The 18,338-nt window shown below is 45.9% G+C and overlaps 1 protein-coding gene across 1 annotated transcript in view; it reads right to left on the bottom strand.

The window, feature by feature from the left end:
- The window catches only part of PLCH1 (phospholipase C eta 1), a 451,824-nt gene that overhangs the window by 28,582 nt on the left and 404,904 nt on the right, over nt 1-18,338 (bottom strand). The window contains exon 17 of the mRNA XM_069727462.1: nt 1,571-1,750. Within this exon, the coding sequence (XP_069583563.1) occupies nt 1,571-1,750 (180 nt within the window). The remainder of the gene's footprint in view (nt 1-1,570; nt 1,751-18,338) is intronic.

The following is an 18,338-nucleotide window of genomic DNA, read 5'->3' as shown; positions in this document are numbered from 1 at the left end:
TTATTTATTTGGCTTCTGTCTTGGGTTTACTCAGTAAGTTGTAAACACCAAGGTGTTATAAGTTCAAAGATTATGGACATCTAAGTTCTCGTAGTATTGAAGTCGGATGTACATAGAAACCTGAGCACCCTATAACAACAGTCCAAACTGGGCCCTCTCCCTATCGCGGAAGCCATTGTGTCAGGAAAACTCAATAGAGGTGTTCACTGCGGCATCTAAGGATTAAACTGCTGCAGTCAAAGGTAGCTCCTAATCGCAGCAGTAACCGGCAGGTATCTGATGTGTAAAATCTTTCAGAATTCTGTCACAGATATACGGTGTCACATTTCCTCCGAGGCCTGCTTCGGCCAAGTCTGCTTCTGCCACCGGGCGCCGCCATATTCATTATGCGGGCAGCACCGCTTATAGACGAAACTTCACAACCAGAAGCTCTATGTGGCACAGGCTGTGTCCAGTCACTAACATTAGGGTGGCTAGGATCTGTAGCACCGTCTATTCTGATAGAATGGTTGTGTGAGCACCGCACCCTATTAAAGCTCCCAGTGTATTGCTGGAAGCTGACGGACATAGACTTGTTCTCCACTGGTTCAGTCCTGGATCTTCAGCTCCTTTCTGTGTATTTGTTTCCCGTTTTGAGATTGGCCCATTTACTGACTATTCTTGCGTCTTCTGATTTTTGATATTCTTTGCACCAACAGCCATCAGCTAATTCTATGGCCCCAACCCAAGGGCCCCTATGCAAGTCTAGATTCCCGTATAGGGGTTAAAGGGTGAAGGGCATTTTGCAGAGCTTTCAGGAGACCACTGACAGAGCCATATGACATACGACAAATGTTGAGACAACTGGGTGGATGCCAGGCAGGAGGTGAGGTCATTTGGCACTGGCTTTAGCTGCTCATGGCCCCATTGCAATCGCATGGCCTGCTGTACACCATAGTACTGAGGTTTGTCCAGTATGATTCTTACTGGATAGACCCTTTCAAATAAGAACATTGACAATGGCTACAGTTATGTGCATGTATTCTCAGCCAAAACAGGGTCTGCCAAGTCACAGAGACCCAAGCCTTAAATTATAAGCACATATAGCACCATAACAGTAGTAGATGTAAAAATACGAGCTACATACATGTGAAGAACTAATTTAAATTTATAATTGCACCAACATGACATAGTGATTGTTAATGAATAGTGAAGTTTCAATACTTATGGAGCAGTAAGACCTAAATACATTTTTCATACCAGACATGAACTAGATTCTAAGTCATGTGACAAGGCTCGTTAAAGGGTCGACATTGACTGTTAGGATTGCTACGTCCAATAGGTGGCACTAGAGTTCTAGTCCTCTTGTCTCTGAAGAGACAAGACATGAACAAAAAAGACACCCTATTGACTGCAAATTTACATTTTTTCTTTCCCAATGAGCATAATTAGGTCTTTAGTGAGTATACCTCCCCACCATAAGAAGTATTTCACTATCGTATCTATTCAACTGAACTAAAAGGCAAAAAAAAAAATAGAAGCAAAGAATAAAGAAATAAAAGGCTAATTATTCTACATATATTATACATACCCAACTGTATTCCAGAATTCCAGTAGGGAACAGGGTTAAAGTTACTGGAGTCTATCCTGTAAGCTGATGGGTATATTCTGGTAAGCTGTTTCTGGTTGTACATCATGAACTGTTCCGACTTCTGCTGAACGACTTGATGAGCCCTTGTCTCGCTGAAAGACAGAACATTTCCTGTAGATCCTGCAAAAAAATAAAAACAAATCACAAAATCAGGTATTTTCTGTGTTGGAGAAAAAAGCTTTTCATTTTTCTTTTCTTTAAGGAATATACGATATTTATTAAACTGTAAGAAAAAAAAAGAATCAAATCTCCAGAGTCAGAAAACAAAGTACTATAGAAGTGTGCATGGGTAGACTCTAAATAGATAAGTGGAGGGCTGCGTGCCACTATGGGGGATTTTGACTAATTCCAATAGAAACAGTAGGTCATAATATTCAAGGTTGAGTAGCAGACACAAACATTTCTATACGGGTAACCCACTGTGAATTTCAATGACTGTAGGCTTTATTATGGACCCATACTCATTATAATGAAAAGTATGCAAGTGAATAACATAATAGGAGATTCTGATTACATTCCAGCAGCATCAAGAGTTACATTCTATTGTCTTTCCAAAATGTTTTTGTTTTCATTTAAAGGGAAAACATAAAAGGCTTAACGCGTAACCGACATTTTCATTATTATTTAATAAATCAACAGTACACATGAAAATAAGAAACTTTGTTATATATCTTATCAGAGAAATCGGCTTCTTTCTCCTCCTGAACTGATCATTCATTCTCACTTCTGAAGTAAAATCTGTATTCAGTGATGACATTACTGAGATAGAAGACGGCAGTCAAAGGGAACCTGTCACCCCCAAAATCGAAGGTGATCTAAGCCCACCGGCATCAGGAGCTTATCTACAGCATTCTGTAATGCTGTAGATAAGCCCCCGATGTAATTTGAAAGATGAGAAATAAAGGTTATATTATACTCACCCAGGGGCGGTCCCGCTGCGGTCCGGTCCGATGGAAATCGCGGACCGGGTCCAGCGCCTCCAATCTTCATACGATGATGTCCTCTTCCTTGCTTCCAGTCATGGCTCCTGCACAGGTGTACTTTGTCTGTCCTGTTGAGGGCAGAGCAAAGTACTGCAGTGCGCAGGCGCCGGGAAAGGTCAGAGAGGCCCAGCGCCTGCGCACTGCAGAACTTTGCTCTGCCCTCAACAGGACAGACAAAGTACGCCTGCGCCGGACCCGCAGCATGAAGAGAAGACGAGCACGTCATCGTAAGAAGATGGGAGGCCCCGGACCGGACCGCGACACCCATCTGATGGGACCACCCGCCCAGGTTTGTATAATCTAACCCCTTTTTCTCATCTTTCAGGTTACATAGGGGGCTTATCTACAGCATTCCAGTATGCTGTAGATAAGGCCCTGATGCCGGTGGGCTTAGCTTACCTTGGATTTTGGGGTTGACAGGTTCCCTTTAATAAATAACCTTTTCCACATGTCTACTTTACATCAGCACAATTCTAGAACCAAATTTTTTTTGTTTTTTTTTGTTAGGAAGTTATAAGGGTTAAAAGTTGACCAGCGATACTTCAGTTTTCCAACAAAATTTACAACACCATTTTTTTAGGGGCCACCTCACAATTTGAGGGGTCTATATGACAGAAAATATCCAAAAGTGACACCATTCTAAAAACTCCACCCCTCATGGTGCTCAAAACCACATTCAAGAAGTTTATTAACCCTTCAGGTGCTTCACAGCAATTTTTGTAATGTGGAAAAAATAGGGATTTTTGTGTTACTCACCGTAAAATCATTTTCTCCGAGACGCTCATTGGGGGACACAGGACTGTGGGTGTATGCTTCTGCCGCCAGGAGGCTGACACTAAGTAAACGTGAAAAAAAGTTAGCTCCTCCTCCATCGTATACACCCTGACACTGGCTACCAGAGACTCCAGTTTGGTGCAAAAGCAGTAGGAGAACAAAACACAAAAAATGATATAACAGCATAAATACAGAAAACTTATGTCTAGAAAAGATCCTACTGACTAACAAAAACAGATACAGCCAAAGCAGCCAACAAGCTACCAGGGAGGGAGCTGTGCCCCCCAATGAGCGTCTCGGAGAAAAGGATTTTACGGTGAGTAACAAAAAAATCCCTATTTCTCCTTCGCCTCATTGGGGGACACAGGACTGTGGGATGTCCTAAAGCAGTCCCAGGGAGGGAAATTAACTCACCAGTAATAATTATTCGGATAGAGATTCTCTATAAGTGCACCACCGCCGCTTGAAGAATCCTTCTACCCAAACTTGCATCCGCAGAGATCTGGGAGTGGACATTATAATGTTTGACAAAAGTATGCAGACTAGACCAGGTCGCAGCCCTGCAAACCTGTTTTGCTGAGGCCTGGTGCCGAATCGCCCAGGAAGCCCCCACTGCTCTAGTGGAATGAGCCTTGATTCCAGCCGGAACCATCATGCACTTGGTGCGATAGGCCTCCTGAATGGGCGCCCGCATCCACCTGGCCAGGGTGGATTTTGAGGCCGCACAACCCTTCTTGCGACCTTCCGGAAGGACAAACAGAGCATCTGTCTGGCGAAAAGGAGCCGTTCGGGAAACGTACCTCCTCAGTGCCCTCACCAGGTCTAACATATGGAGAGCTTTTTCTACACGGTGCGTAGGCGCAAGACAAAAAGAGGGTAGAACAATATCCTCATTCATGTGGAATGAGGAAACCACCTTCGGCAAAAAGACGGTGCTGGTCTGAGCACTACCTTGTCCTGATGAAAACGAAGAAAGGGAGAACGACAGGAGAGGGCTGCCAGCTCTGATACCTGCCTTATGGAGGTTATGGCCACTAAAAATACAACTTTCCAGGAAAGGAGAGTCAAGGAAATATCCTGAAGAGGCTCAAAAGGAGCGTCCTGTAAAGCCCTTAACACCAAATTAAGGTCCCAAGCATCCAAAGGAGTCTTATAAGGAGGGACCTTATGAGCGACACCGTGGAAAAAAGTTTTGACCTGATGATTAGTAGCAATCCTGCGCTGAAAAAAGACTGATAAGGCCGAGATCTGCCGTTTAAGAGTACTTGGCGCAAGCCCGGAATCCAGGCCTGTTTGAAGAAAGGCTAGAATGTTTGGGACGGAAAAACGCAGAGGAGGCAGCCCGCGCTCTCTACACCAAGAAAGGAAAACTTTCCAAGTGTGATGGTAGATTCTGGCCGAAACAGTCTTACGCGCACTGATCATGGTATTAGCTACCTCTTGGGAGAACCCTGCCCGAGTTAAAACCCAAGATTCAACGGCCAGGCCGTCAAACGTAGGACCCCTGAGTTCTGGTGGTAGATCGGCCCTTGCGAAAGAAGATCTGGCCGATCGGGGAGCCGCCATGGAACCCCGGCGAGAAGCTGCATCAGGTCTGCATACCAGGTCAGACGTGGCCAATAAGGAACGATCAGAACAGCCGGTACTCTCTCTGACTTGATTTTCTTGATTACTCTCGGGAGCAGAGCCAGAGGCGGGAACAGATAAGGGAAGTGAAATTGGTTCCAAGACAGTACTAGCGCATCTACCGCGATAGCCTGAGGAACTCGGTACCGAGAGACAAATCTGGGTACCTTGGCATTGCCCTTGGACGCCATTAGATCCACGTCTGGAGTCCCCCAACGATGGCATATCTGCAGAAATACCTCGGGATGGAGAGACCATTCCCCGGAAGCTAGACCCTCACGGCTTAGGAAATCTGCCGCCCAGTTCTCTTCGCCCAGAATGTGGACTGCCGAAATCACAGAGTGATTTCTCTCTGCCCAGAACAGAATCTGTTTTACTTCCTGCATGGCTGCCTTGCTGCGGGTGCCCCCCTGGTGATTTATGTAGGCCACAGCTGTGGCGTTGTCCGATTGAATTCGGACAGGGCGACCCGCCAGAAGATGGTGGAAATGTTGCAAGGCTAGCCGAACTGCTCGGATCTCTAAGAGATTGATGGTGAGGGCTGATTCCTGAGGGGACCAGAGCCCCTGAGCTGTGTGATGGAAGAACACTGCTCCCCAACCCAGGAGACTGGCATCTGTTGTGACCACTAGCCAATTGGTTGGGGGAACGGGCTTCCCCCTGAGTAGTGATGAGCTGTTTAGCCACCAAGAGAGGGACTGCCTGACCTGGAGAGACAACCGTAATCTGCGGTTGAGGGAGAGAGGATTTCTGTTCCACACTGCTAGGATTGCTTGTTGGAGAGGACGAAGATAAAGCTGCGCAAAAGGAACTGCCTCTATAGTTGCAACCATCTTTCCTAACACCCTCATGCAAGACCGGATCGAATGAGAGTACGGTTGTTGAAGCTTCCTCACTTCCTGCCGAAGGGTGAGGACCTTGTCCTAGGGGACAATTGAAAGGGCTTGAGAGGTGTCGAAGATCATGCCTAGAAATGAGATTCTCCGAGATGGTTGAAGGGATGACTTCCTTAAATTTATTAGCCAACCTAGATGAGAAAGGGTGTCCAGAGTGATGCCGACATTTTCCCTGCAAGATTGAAAAGTCGCCCCTTTGATCAGTAGATCGTCGAGATAAGGCAAGACAACTATGCCCTGGGAGTGCAGAATGGACACTACAGTTGCCATGACTTTTGTGAACACCCTGGGGGCGGAGGCCAGCCCGAAGGGTAAAGCCGTGAACTGGAAGTGCAGATCGTTTAAGGCAAACCAGAGAAATCTTTGATAAGGTGGAAAGATGGGAATATGTAGATAGGCGTCCTGAATGTCTATTGAGGCCAAAAACTCTCCCTTTTCTAGCGAGGCGATGACAGACCTGAGCGATTCCATCCGAAAGTGACGAACGCGGACAAACCTGTTTAAAAGTTTTAGATCTAGAATAGGCCTTACCATTCCATCCTTTTTGGGGACTACAAAAAGATTGGAATAAAAGCCCCGAAACCTTTCCTCCCTTGGAACAGGAGAAATTACTCCGCTGAGACGAAGGGATTCTATGGAGTTGTACAGGTCTTGTCGGAGGGACTCGGACTTGGGAAGACGGGATGTGAAGAACCGGGGAGGAGGTGACAGATCAGCTCTATCTTGTAACCTGAAGATACGAGCTCCCCCACCCACCGGTCGTGGATTACCTGAAGCCAGACCTGGTGAAACAAAAGTAGACGTCCACCTACTCTGTTGGAGGAACCCTGAGGAGGCCTCCAGTCACTTGGCCGAAAACCTTTGAGTCCTAGATCCTCTGGATCTAGTTGACTGGGAACGCATTCTTCCCCCCTGGTTGGCCAAATAGGGGATCCAAACGTCTCGGTCCTGATTGGGTCGACCCTGCGCAGCAGAACTCAATGCTGGAGCCCATCTAGCATTGAGAAAGGGTCTGAAACGAGCTTGAAATTGGCGGCGAAAAGGCTGTTTAATCCTCAGCTGAGGAAGAAACTTACTCTTCCCTCCTGTGGAATCCGAAATCAGCTGATCCAGTTTTTCACCGAACAAGCGACCACCCTGATACAGTAGAGTTGTAAGCGATTTTTTAGAGGTAGAGTCAGCCCGCCATGATCTTAGCCAGAGAGCCCTTCTAATAGCAATAGCGTTAGCCGCCGCTGCAGAGGCACAATCTGCAGCATCCAAAGATGCATTAATCAGATAACTACCAGCCAGAGCTATCTGAGATGACATTTCCGCCAATTCTGCTGACAAATCACTTTCTTGAAGAGCCTTTGTTAAAGACTCTGACCAAGACATCATAGCCTTAGTAACCCAGGTTGCTGCGAAAGAAGGGAAAAGCGCTGAACTTGAAGCCTCGAAAACGGAGCAAGCCAAGCTCTCAATAAGACGATCCGTAGGATCCTTAATTGCCGAGCCATTAGGGAGAGATAGCAATGTGTTAGAGGCTAAACGGGACACCGGAGGATCCACAGCAGGATTTTCCGCCCAATTACTACAAAGTTCAGTAGCAAAGGGATACCTAGCTTTCAGAGCCCTATGCCCTGAAAAGCGTTTGTCTGGGAGCTCCCGGTTACGGCGAATCAGGTCCTCAAATTCCGGATGAGAGGAAAATACCCTATGGGCCCATTTTGCCCGCTTAAACGAGACCTTATGATATGAGGATGAGGCGAGCTCGTCCTCTATCCCCAGGGACTGATTGACAGCCTCAATGAGGCTATCTACCGACTCCTGAAATCCAGGACTCAAAATTAAGGGACCCTTCAGACTGATAGTCTGTCTCAACTTACCCGCTCTCTGCAGGGGAAGGAGAACGAGATACAGAGCTCCAGGATGCGGAAGCACCTGAGGGCCTGGGTGACGCAGTGCGAATCCGCTTTCCACGCGTCTGTCTAGTGCGAGCGCGGCCCCTGCAGGCCGAAGGCTCCTGAGACCCCGAGGCCCTCTCCGAGACAGATGGACTGCTGGCCCTAACTGCCGGGGTCTGAAGGGATTTGATTGCTTCAGTAAGGGACGCCATAGATTGTGACAAGGACGTGACCCATTCCGGCGGAGCTGCCCCAGAATCCTGAGGGGCAGGAGCCGGAGGGATTGCTGGGGAGCTGGCAGGGGAGGGCTCCTGGGCGCGTTCAGAGTCACAGGCCTCGCAGCGGCGATTACTCTGGGCATGCGGGAATGGGGCACGACAATCTACACAACCGGTAAATAGAGCCGTGTGAGACTTAACTCTTCTAGACATAGTGATCCGTAAACGCTATACCCAGGGCCAGAGACTGGGACAAAAAAATACTGCTTCAGCCAGCTGGAGGGAGAAGCACTTACCACAGTCCTGTGTCCCCAAGAATGTAGTGACAGATCCAGACGCACGCTGCGGAGCAAAAGGATGCTGCCTTTATCTTTTTCAGAGCCCCTTGAGCCGATATCAGGGGGCGGGACCGCCATACGGCGCTGCGGCCTGTAGTAGGCCTAAAGCCAGGACCTCAATTTTTTCCCCCTGAGGAAAGGCGGAATCGGAAGTGGACACGCCGGAAGGGGAGGAGCCTAATGGCGCGGTCTGCTGGGCGGAAGCCCAGGCCCTGTGCAGCCCTGAAGATGTCCCCATGCTTTCTGGAGACCTGGCCCACACCTGGAGATGACAGTGCGGCACCAGCCGCACCATAGCACCGCGGCGCCGGCAGCACCGTAGCGCTGGCCGCAATGCAGCACCGGCAGCACCGCAGCGCCGGCCGCATACAGAGACCCCACCACAGCGCCGCAGAAACGGCCGCCGAAAGAGAAAAATGGCATCAGCGGCAAAGCAGCGCTGCAGCACAACCACCAAACACGGCGCAGGCGATGGACCCCCCCAACACTGGAGAGCCCCTGCCGTCGCAAGATGCCAGCAGCATCAGGTAAAGACAAAACAACCTATAGCGCCCTGTCAGGAGCCCCCCCAGTTAGATGCCAGCAGAGCGAGGGGGGAAGCAAAAAAGATGATGCAGGAGCCCTATCTCCATTATCTAGGATAAGGAGAGGGACCGTCCACCACCCCATCTATCACCGCAGCAGAGCCGGGGTATAGAAAACCGGGGGGAAACACGGACGTCTAAGGGCACCTGTACAGCCCAGGGTCTCAATACCTTAGGGTGGTCAGTGCCAAGTCCGGTGAAGAATCCCACAAAGCGGGAAAGGATACGTGGATATGGAATCTGGTTTGGGGAGATCGGACCCTCAAAAGGATCCGTCACCCCTTCAATTCATAGCGTTGAAAATGGAGTCCAAAGGAAAAGGACTCAGAGGTGTGCCTCCTTGAGACACTAAGCATAAACTGGAGTCTCTGGTAGCCAGTGTCAGGGTGTATACGATGGAGGAGGAGCTAACTTTTTTTCACGTTTACTTAGTGTCAGCCTCCTGGCGGCAGAAGCATACACCCACAGTCCTGTGTCCCCCAATGAGGCGAAGGAGAAAAATGAACATTTAACTTTTTTCACAAAACATTTACCTCAGATCCAAATGTTTTTATTTTAACAAGGGTAACAGGAAAAAATGGACCCTGAATTTCTCCTGAGTATGCCGATACCCCAGATGAGGGAGAAAACTACTATTTGGGCGCATGTCAGGACTTGGAAGGGAAGGAGCGCCATTTGACTTTTTGAATGTATAATTTCCTGGAATCATCACTGGATGTCATGTCTCGTTAGGAGAGCCCCTGATGTGCCTAAGCTGTGGAAACCACCCACAAGTGACACCATTTTGGAATCTAGACCATTCAAGGGATGTATTTAGATGTGTGGTAAGCAACATGAACCCCCAGGTTCACAGAAGTTGTGAAAATAATCAAATCACATTTTCCCCATAAAAATGTTATTTTAGCTCAAAATTTTGCATTTTCATAAGGGTAGCAGGAGAAATTGTAACATACAATTTGATGTGCAATATCTCTGAAGAGGCGCCATATTGCAGTTCAGATTTTGCTGGAATGGTTTGAGGGTGCCATGTCACATTGACAGAGCCCCTGAGGTGCCAGAACAACAGAAAGTCAGGCACCCCCTATATGTGAACTCATTTTACAATCTAAACTCCCCAATGAATTAATCTAGTGGTGCAGTGATCATATTGACCACATGTGCCTCACAGAATTTTATACCACTGAGCGGTGAAGAAGGAATACTTACATTTTTACCACTAAAATGTTGTTTTAGCCTCAAGTTTTTTATTTTATTATTTATTATGTCTATTAGGACATTTTTTTAACAACAAACTGAGGTCCATTTTTCCTGAGTGCACCAATACCCCCCTACATGTAATCTGGAAATATTTTTCAGACACAGCGCAAAGCTCAGAAGGCAAGGAGCGCCAGATTTTACTGTTATGGTTTGCTCGTACCATGACCCACTGGGAGAGCCCATGAGGTGCCAGAACAGCAGAACCCCCCCAAAAGTGACCCCATTTTTACAAACAACACCTCTCAGTAAGTTCATCTAGGGGTGCAATGATCATATTGACAGCAGGGGTGTGTCACAGAATGTTTATAACATTGGGCAGTGAAGAAAAATTACTACATTTTTACCACCAAATTTTTGTCTTAGCCCCAGATTTTACATTTTCACACAAGAAGTGGGTAAAAATGGCATCAAAATGTGTCCACAGTGCCTCCATCTGCCTCATTATAGGGAATATTCATCCAGGGGTTCTGTCTGAATCACGTATTTCAGAGCTTTAAACGGAAACCTGATGTTAGCGCTCAGTGCAGGATAAATGTGCACCGAACCTTACTGCGATCTTTGGCAGGCCAAATAAAAAAAAAAATCAACAGCATGTGAAGAATTGGTTTTATTTATTTTTTTACGCATTTGCTTGTGCGGTATAAGTGATTAGGTGACTTTATTCTTCGGGTCAGAGCGATTGCAGCGATACCAGATTTATATTGGGTATTAGTGTTTGGCTGCTGTCACACACTAAAAGATGTTTTTTATTGCAAAAACTATTTTTTTGCATCACCATATTTTCAGAGCTATAATTTTTCCACAGAGTCATGAGAGGTCTTGTTTTTTGCGGGACAAGTTGACGTTTTTATTGGTACTATTTTCAGACACGTGACATTTTTTGATTGATTTCTATTTAGATTTTTTGGAAGGCATTTTTTTTTTGGGGGGGGGGGGGTTGGGTTAAATCATCCCGCATGTGTTAAAATTGATAAGGCAGTTTTATTCTTCAAGTCAGTACGATTACAGTGATAAATCATTTATATCTTTTTTTATGTTTTGGAGCTCTTACACAATAAAAACTATTTTACAGAAAAATAATTATTTTTGCATTGCTTTATTCTGAGAGCTATAACTGTTTTTTTTCCGCTGATGGAACTGTACGGTGGCTTGTTTTTTGCAGGACAAGCTGACGTTTTCCGAGGTACCATGTTTATTCATATTCATCTTTTTGATTGCGTTTATTCCACTGTTTGTTCGGCGGTATGATGATAAAGCTTTGTTTTCTGTCTTATTTTTTCCTTTATTTTTTATGGTGTTCACTAGAGGGGTTAACTAGTGGGACAAGTTTTATAGATCGGGTCGTTCTGGAACCGGCGATATCAAATATGTGTACTTTTATTGTTTTTTTTTGTTGTTTTTTTTGTACTGCACATGATCAAGCAACTTTCCTAGCTCTGGTGACCCGGATGTCACCAGGATGACATTGGATCACCATGGCAACAATCAGGACCCCGCGTCACGTCAGGGTGTCTCAGATCCAAGGGCAGAGGGGATGTCATCCCTCTGCCTTTTCCCGAAATGATACAAGAGCAGCATTTAGGGGGTTAAAGTGCCATTAGCAGTGCGTGACTGCTCCTGGCACTTAGTGCCGGGTGTCAGCTGTCAGAATCTGCTGACACCCGGCAGCTATCGCGCACGCACAGTCTGTGTGCGGACCTGATCGCCTAGAAGTAATAATCCGCCCCTGGCCAGTAAGACCCAGGGATGTATTATTACGCCCAATGTCAGAACGGGGTAAAGTTAAGGCCAGACATGGCATTCAGGTCACAACCAAGAAGTGGCACGGTCATGTCCTGATGTCATTTTTAAACTGGCTGTTGAATAATTATTTGATTTTGAGGAGGAACCGACATGTCTCCCACAGAATTCTGTAAGACATTGCTATGGCCACATGATTTCACAGATGAAACAGATGTGCCCCCTGCAAAAATCAAATAATGAAAATAATGATTTAATAAGCAATTTGAAAACCATAGTTACTCCTGGCCACTGCGGTTCTTGGACTTACCTTCAGAAGAGCTGTATGTGCAGCTACAGGTCATGAAGGAAAAGAACGGAGGTATCACTTATGCGCTGATGAAATCGAATATTCGGTGAAATTAAAACATTTATTTAAACAGAATTAAAAGTCATTGCGTTTCGAGGTCACGCAGAACCTTTTCATCAGGACAAACCAGAGGGACCGCAAAATGCGTTGACTTTTAAACCTGTTTCAATAAATGTTTTAATTTCACCGAATATTCGATTTCAGTGGTGCATAAGTGATACCTCCATACTTTTCCCTTGAATCTGTGGTCGTCCTCTTGACCGGTATCTGTGCAGCAGCTGTCATATGCCTGTTATGTGTTGCCATTCAGCCACTTTTCAAGGTGATTGTATTCTCCCCTTTTCCCCGACACCCCTTTGCCATTGGATAAGACGCTATTGCGCTTTCTTTTTCCCAGTCTTTTTTCCCCATTTAACTACATGTAATAGCTCACTTGCAGGGGTGTTACTGGTCTCTACACTCTGGGCCATCCTCTTACAATAAATACTGTCTGTGCGCTCTGCTGCCAGCTCATTAATTCTGATCAGTGCCAGAGAGAGAGTGCACTGTCATTGCGCACATGCCACAGTGACAAGAATCTACTGAGAATTCTTTGGAATTAAGAACCAATGCATTGTTAGTAGAGCAGGGACTAGTCCAGCCCCCGAAACAAACGTCACTGATGACTCTTTGTTTCAGAGAGGATGCAGAGGCTGTGGTTCATTTGAGTATCTCTGCATGCACAGGGATTCTCAAACGAAGTGCCATCAAAAAGGAAGTACTAAATAGATAGGCATTTAGAATGAAATGTAAGTTGTGTTTCGGACCACCCCTTTAATGAATAAGGTGTTAAGGCGTTTAATTGCACAAATCGCGTTTAATTGTCAAATCGCGACTAATTAAAAAAACTTGACATTTACAAAATGTACAAGGATCGATTAAAGGATCTGTTAGCAGGTTTTTGTGACGTAATCTTGAGAGCACCATTATATAGGGAAAGAGACCCTTATTCCAGTTGTGTGTCACTTACTGGGCTGTGTTTTGCGGTTTCATTACAACCAATTATTTATCAGCAGGAGAGTAACATTACAGGACAACTAGCCTTATGCCTCCTAGTCCAATCAGATCCCCACGACTGATCAGAAGCTCTGTCGCTATACAGTGTACACAGAAAGCTGTGATGTGGCCGGTGTAATACACAGCTCAACAACTGATCGGCAGCAGAGAAAAATGTGACTCTAATCATAACTGCTGCACCCAGAAAACTAAATGATACATCAATGGAATCCGCGTCTCTCTCCATATGTCATGCTGCTGTTACTGTAGATTACATAGAAAAAACCTGCTTACAGTCCTTCTAATAGCAGTTTGCTGACAATTTCCAGGTTGCAGCATTTTTTCAAATCTTTTATTATAGTACACTTTACCAGCTTTACATTACTCGGCTAGTAAAGATGGCAACTGAAAATAAAAACTGGCTTGTAACAGAACACCTATATGAAGGCACGGTAACCAGCTTAGGTCGGATTTCACAGCGGACTATTGAATATGAAGAATAGATAATCATTCTCCCTACAAGCATTTTACTTGGAGATGTTTACAGAGATTCATTGTTACTGTACATCGTGCCTGTCTATCCGGGATTCAGCAAATGCGTCGGAGACATGTTTTGCACAATCCTTTTCAGTGACTGCTCGAGTGAAATGAAAACAAGCATTAGGAAAGATAAGCTTCGCTGTTCGGATCTATGTCAGCAAAACATGCAATTATGATAAAAGCTCAAATCGCCAACCTCAACAACAGCAAAGCTTCTTCTGTATCAATCCAGAAGGCTGAATCTACACAAATGTAAGTATAATAATGAAATGAAAACAGCAAATCCCAGCATGAACGACGATGAAGACAAGCAGGTAGCCCTTCTAGTCTTATAAAGCTAAACTAAACACCACATCCGCTGAATGGAGCGGCAGGAGGCGGACATGTCATATTGTATCAAGAATAAGGAAACATCAGCTGTACCGCTCGTGCCAGCGGTGTTGACCAACATGCCGAATACCTAGGGTATCAATTACAGAGGATCGCTCCATAACAAGGCTTTAGACTGTGAGGCTGTGTTCACATGTTGCATTTTTGCTGCATTTTTTTTTACTGCGGGCAAAATCTACTCTCTTGGCAGCAGAAGCTGCTTACAAAAATTAGGTTTTGCTGCGTTTTTGTTGTCTCTTGTGCATGCTGATGAAGTGTAGTCCCTCCAAAGAAGGCATGATTCAACTTCCTTAAGGTTTTTGCATAAAAAACGCAGCAAAACCTGACACCTGTGTTTCTTGCTGCGTGTTTGCACTTACTCAGTGAAAAAACTATGCAAAATCGCTGAGAGAAGTGACATGCTGCAGTCTGCAAAAACGCAGCTGTTTTCCAAATCAGTCAGGAAAATAAAACCAATGTGTATGGATGAGGTTTCTGAAATCTCATAGACTTTGCTGGAACTGTAAAACGCAGCAGAAAATTTGCATAAAAAAGCTGCAAAAACGCAGCATGTGAACATAGCCTTAATGTGTAAGAGGTTGGCTTTTGAAACGCGTGGGTTCTAAGTGCATTGGTGATCATGAATTTAACGCACAATCCGCCTACCCCAATTTAACCCCTTAGCGACCGCCGATACGCCTTTTAACGGCGGCCGCTAAGGGTACTTAAACCACAGGCGCTGTGGAAAAAGTGAATAGCGCCCCCCAGAGTCGGATTTTCTCCGGGGTCTCGGCTGCCGGGGGTAGCCGAGACCCCAGAGAACATGATTCGCGGGGTTTTGTACCGACCCCGCATTTGCGATCGCCGGTAATTAACCGTTTTGCCGGTGATCACAAAAAAAAAAAAAAAAAACGCGATTTCTTTTTAATTTCTTTGTCCTCCGATGTGATCGCAAATCAGAGGACAGAGAAAAGGGGTCCCCGATCGCCCCCCGGTACTCACCTGTCTCCCCCGTTGCTCCTCGTAGCTCCCGATGGGCGCTGCCATCTTCAAAATGGCAGGCGCATGCGCAGTGCGCCCACCGGCCGGCCCCGGGAGAATCTTTGGGGTCTCGGCTACCGGGGGTAGCCGAGACCCCAAAGAGCATGATCGGGGTCGGTTTTACCGACCCCTGTTTTGCGATCGCCGGTAATTAACTGTTTACCGGCGACCGCAAAAAAAAAAAAAAAAGGCAAAGTGTAATTCTCTGTCCTCTGATGTGATCGCACATCAGAGGACAGAGACATATGGGGATTCGGGGACCCTATCATACTCACCGGTGTCCCTGGGTCCTCCTGGCCGCCGGGGAAAAGAAAATGGCGGGCGCATGCGCAGTGCGCCCGCCATCTGTCTCCATCTGCCGGCCGGCAGGAGAAGAGCAGTTGGGGCTAAAATTAGGGTTAGGGCTAGGGCTAGGGTTGGGGCTAGGGTTAGGGCTAGGATTAGGGTTAGTGCTAGGATTAGGGTTGGGGCTAAATTTAGGGTTAGGGTTGGGGCTAAATTTAGGGTTAGGCTTCTTTCACACTTACATCGGTACGGGGCCATCACAATGCATCGGCCCGACATAACAACGCACGTTGTGAAAATTGTGCACAACGTGGGCAGCGGATGTAGTTTTTCAACGCATCCGCTGCCCAATCTAGGTCCTGGGGAGGAGGGGGCGGAGTTACGGCCACGCATGCGCGGTCAGAAATGGCGGATGCGACGTACAAAAAAAGTTACATTGAACATTTTTTTGTGCTGACGGTCCGCCAAAACACTGATCCAGTGTACGACGGATGCAACGTGTGGCCATCCGTCACGATCCGTCGGCAATACAAGTCTATGGGCAAAAAACGCATCCTGCGGGTACATTTGCAGGATCCGTTTCTTGTCCAAAATGACGGATTGCGACGGATGCCAAACGACGCAAGTGTGAAAGTAGCCTTAGGGCTAGGGTTAGGGTTGGGGCTAAAGTTAGGGCTAGGGTTGGGGCTAAAGTTAGGGTTAGAGTTGGGATTAGGGTTAGGGTTTGGATTAGGGTTGGTATTAGGGTTACGCTTGGGATTAGGGTTAGGTTTGGGATTAGGGTTATGGTTAGGGTTGTGATTAGGGGTGTATTGGGATTAGGGTTAGGTTTGAGATTAGGATTAGGGGTGTGTTGGATTTAGGGTTTTGATTAGGGTTATGGTTAGGGTTGACATTAGGGTTGTTTTGGGTAAGGGTTGTGATTATCGTTAGGGTTAGTGATTAGGATTATGGATCGGGTTGGGATTAGGGTTAGGGGTGTGTTGGGGTTAGGGTTGGAGCTAGAATTGGGGGGTTTCCACTGTTTAAGTACATCAGGGGGTCTCCAAACACGACAGCCAATTTTGCGCTCAAAAAGTCAAATGGTGCTCCCTCCCTTCTGAGCTCTGCCGTGCGCCCAAACAGTGGGTTACCCCCACATATGGGGCATCAGCGTACTCGGGATAAATTGGACAACAACTTCAGGGGTCCAATTTCTCCTGTTACCCTTGTGAAAATAAAAACTTGGGGGCTACAAAATCTTTTTTGTGGAAAAAAAAATATTTTTTATTTTTATGACTCTGCATTATAAACTTCTGTGAAGCACTTGGGCATTCAAAGTTCTCACCACCCATCTATATAAGTTCCTTGGGGGGTCTAGTTTCCAAAACGGGGTCACTTGTGGGGGTTACTACTGTTTACGTACATCAGGGGCTCTGCAAACGCAACATAATGCCCACAGGCCATTCTATCTAAGTCTGCATTCCAAAACGGCGCTCCTTCCCTTCCGAGCTCTCCCGTGCGCCCAAACAGTGGTTTACCCCCACATATGGGGCATCAGCGTACTCAGGATAAATTGAACAACAACTTTAGTGGTCCAATTTCTCCTGTTACCCTTGTGAAAATAAAAACTTGGGGGCTACAATATCTTTTTTGTGGAAAAAAAAATATTTTTTATTTTCACGACTCTGCATTCTAAACTTCTGTGAAGCACTTGGGCATTCAAAGTTCTCACCACACATCTAGATAAGTTCCTTGGGGGAAAACCAAAAAAACAATGGACACAAGAGCTCAAAATAACAATATTAACAGCTTTATTAGAGACAGATAAAAAAATATGTAATAACAATAAATACGTAAAAGACACCATATATGTAAGATACAAAAGATAAAAGTAGAGGCGAGCCTAGTGCCACGCACAAATACGCAAATACAACAACGGGCAAATCAGATAGTAGCTATAAGGTCAAGAAGCCATATATGGGAGCATATAAATGTAATCAAGGTGATGAAAAAAGTATAATCCCAATATTCGCTATAAATCCAAATACCAGAAGAGTGGCGGCTACATAAGAGATAAAGCTCCAAGATACTGAGCGGACAACAGGAAGATAACGTAAGTATATAACCAGATGTATGGGTGTCACATTAGAGCATAGTGCAAATAGACATACCCCACATGGCGAAATAGCATCTATCAAATAAGTTAAATTTGGCGTTATGGTCTGATTACCCCTAGTGGCTCAATAAGCCGTACATTGCACATAGTCCCGGGAAGTCCCATGCAAAAGGGGAAGACTGAGCCGATAGAAGATAGATATATTACCGACCTACTGCTATCATGCGTGGAAGAGGAGGCCCCGATGCGCGTTTCGCAAGAGTTGCTTCCTCGGGGGGCGCCCCCCGAGGAAGCAACTCTTGCGAAACGCGCGTCGGGGCCTCCTTTTCCACGCATGATATATACTTACGTTATCTTCCTGTTGTCCGCTCAGTATCTTGGAGCTTTATCTCTAATGTAGCCGCCACTCTTCTGGTATTTGGATTTATAGCGAATATTGGGATTATACTTTTTTCATCACCTTGATTACATTTATATGCTCCCATATATGGCTTCTTGACCTTATAGCTACTATCTGATTTGCCCGTTGTTGTATTTGCGTATTTGTGCGTGGCACTAGGCACGCCTCTGCTTTTATCTTTTGTATCTTACATATATGGTGTCTTTTACGTATTTATTGTTATTACATATTTTTTTATCTGTCTCTAATAAAGCTGTTAATATTGTTATTTTGAGCTCTTGTGTCCATT

Source organism: Ranitomeya imitator, chromosome 5 (assembly GCF_032444005.1).
Source record: "Ranitomeya imitator isolate aRanImi1 chromosome 5, aRanImi1.pri, whole genome shotgun sequence".
Classification (NCBI taxonomy): Eukaryota; Metazoa; Chordata; class Amphibia; order Anura; family Dendrobatidae; genus Ranitomeya; species Ranitomeya imitator.
Note: the sequence above shows the minus strand (reverse complement) of the source record. Positions and strands in the feature narration are given on the sequence as shown.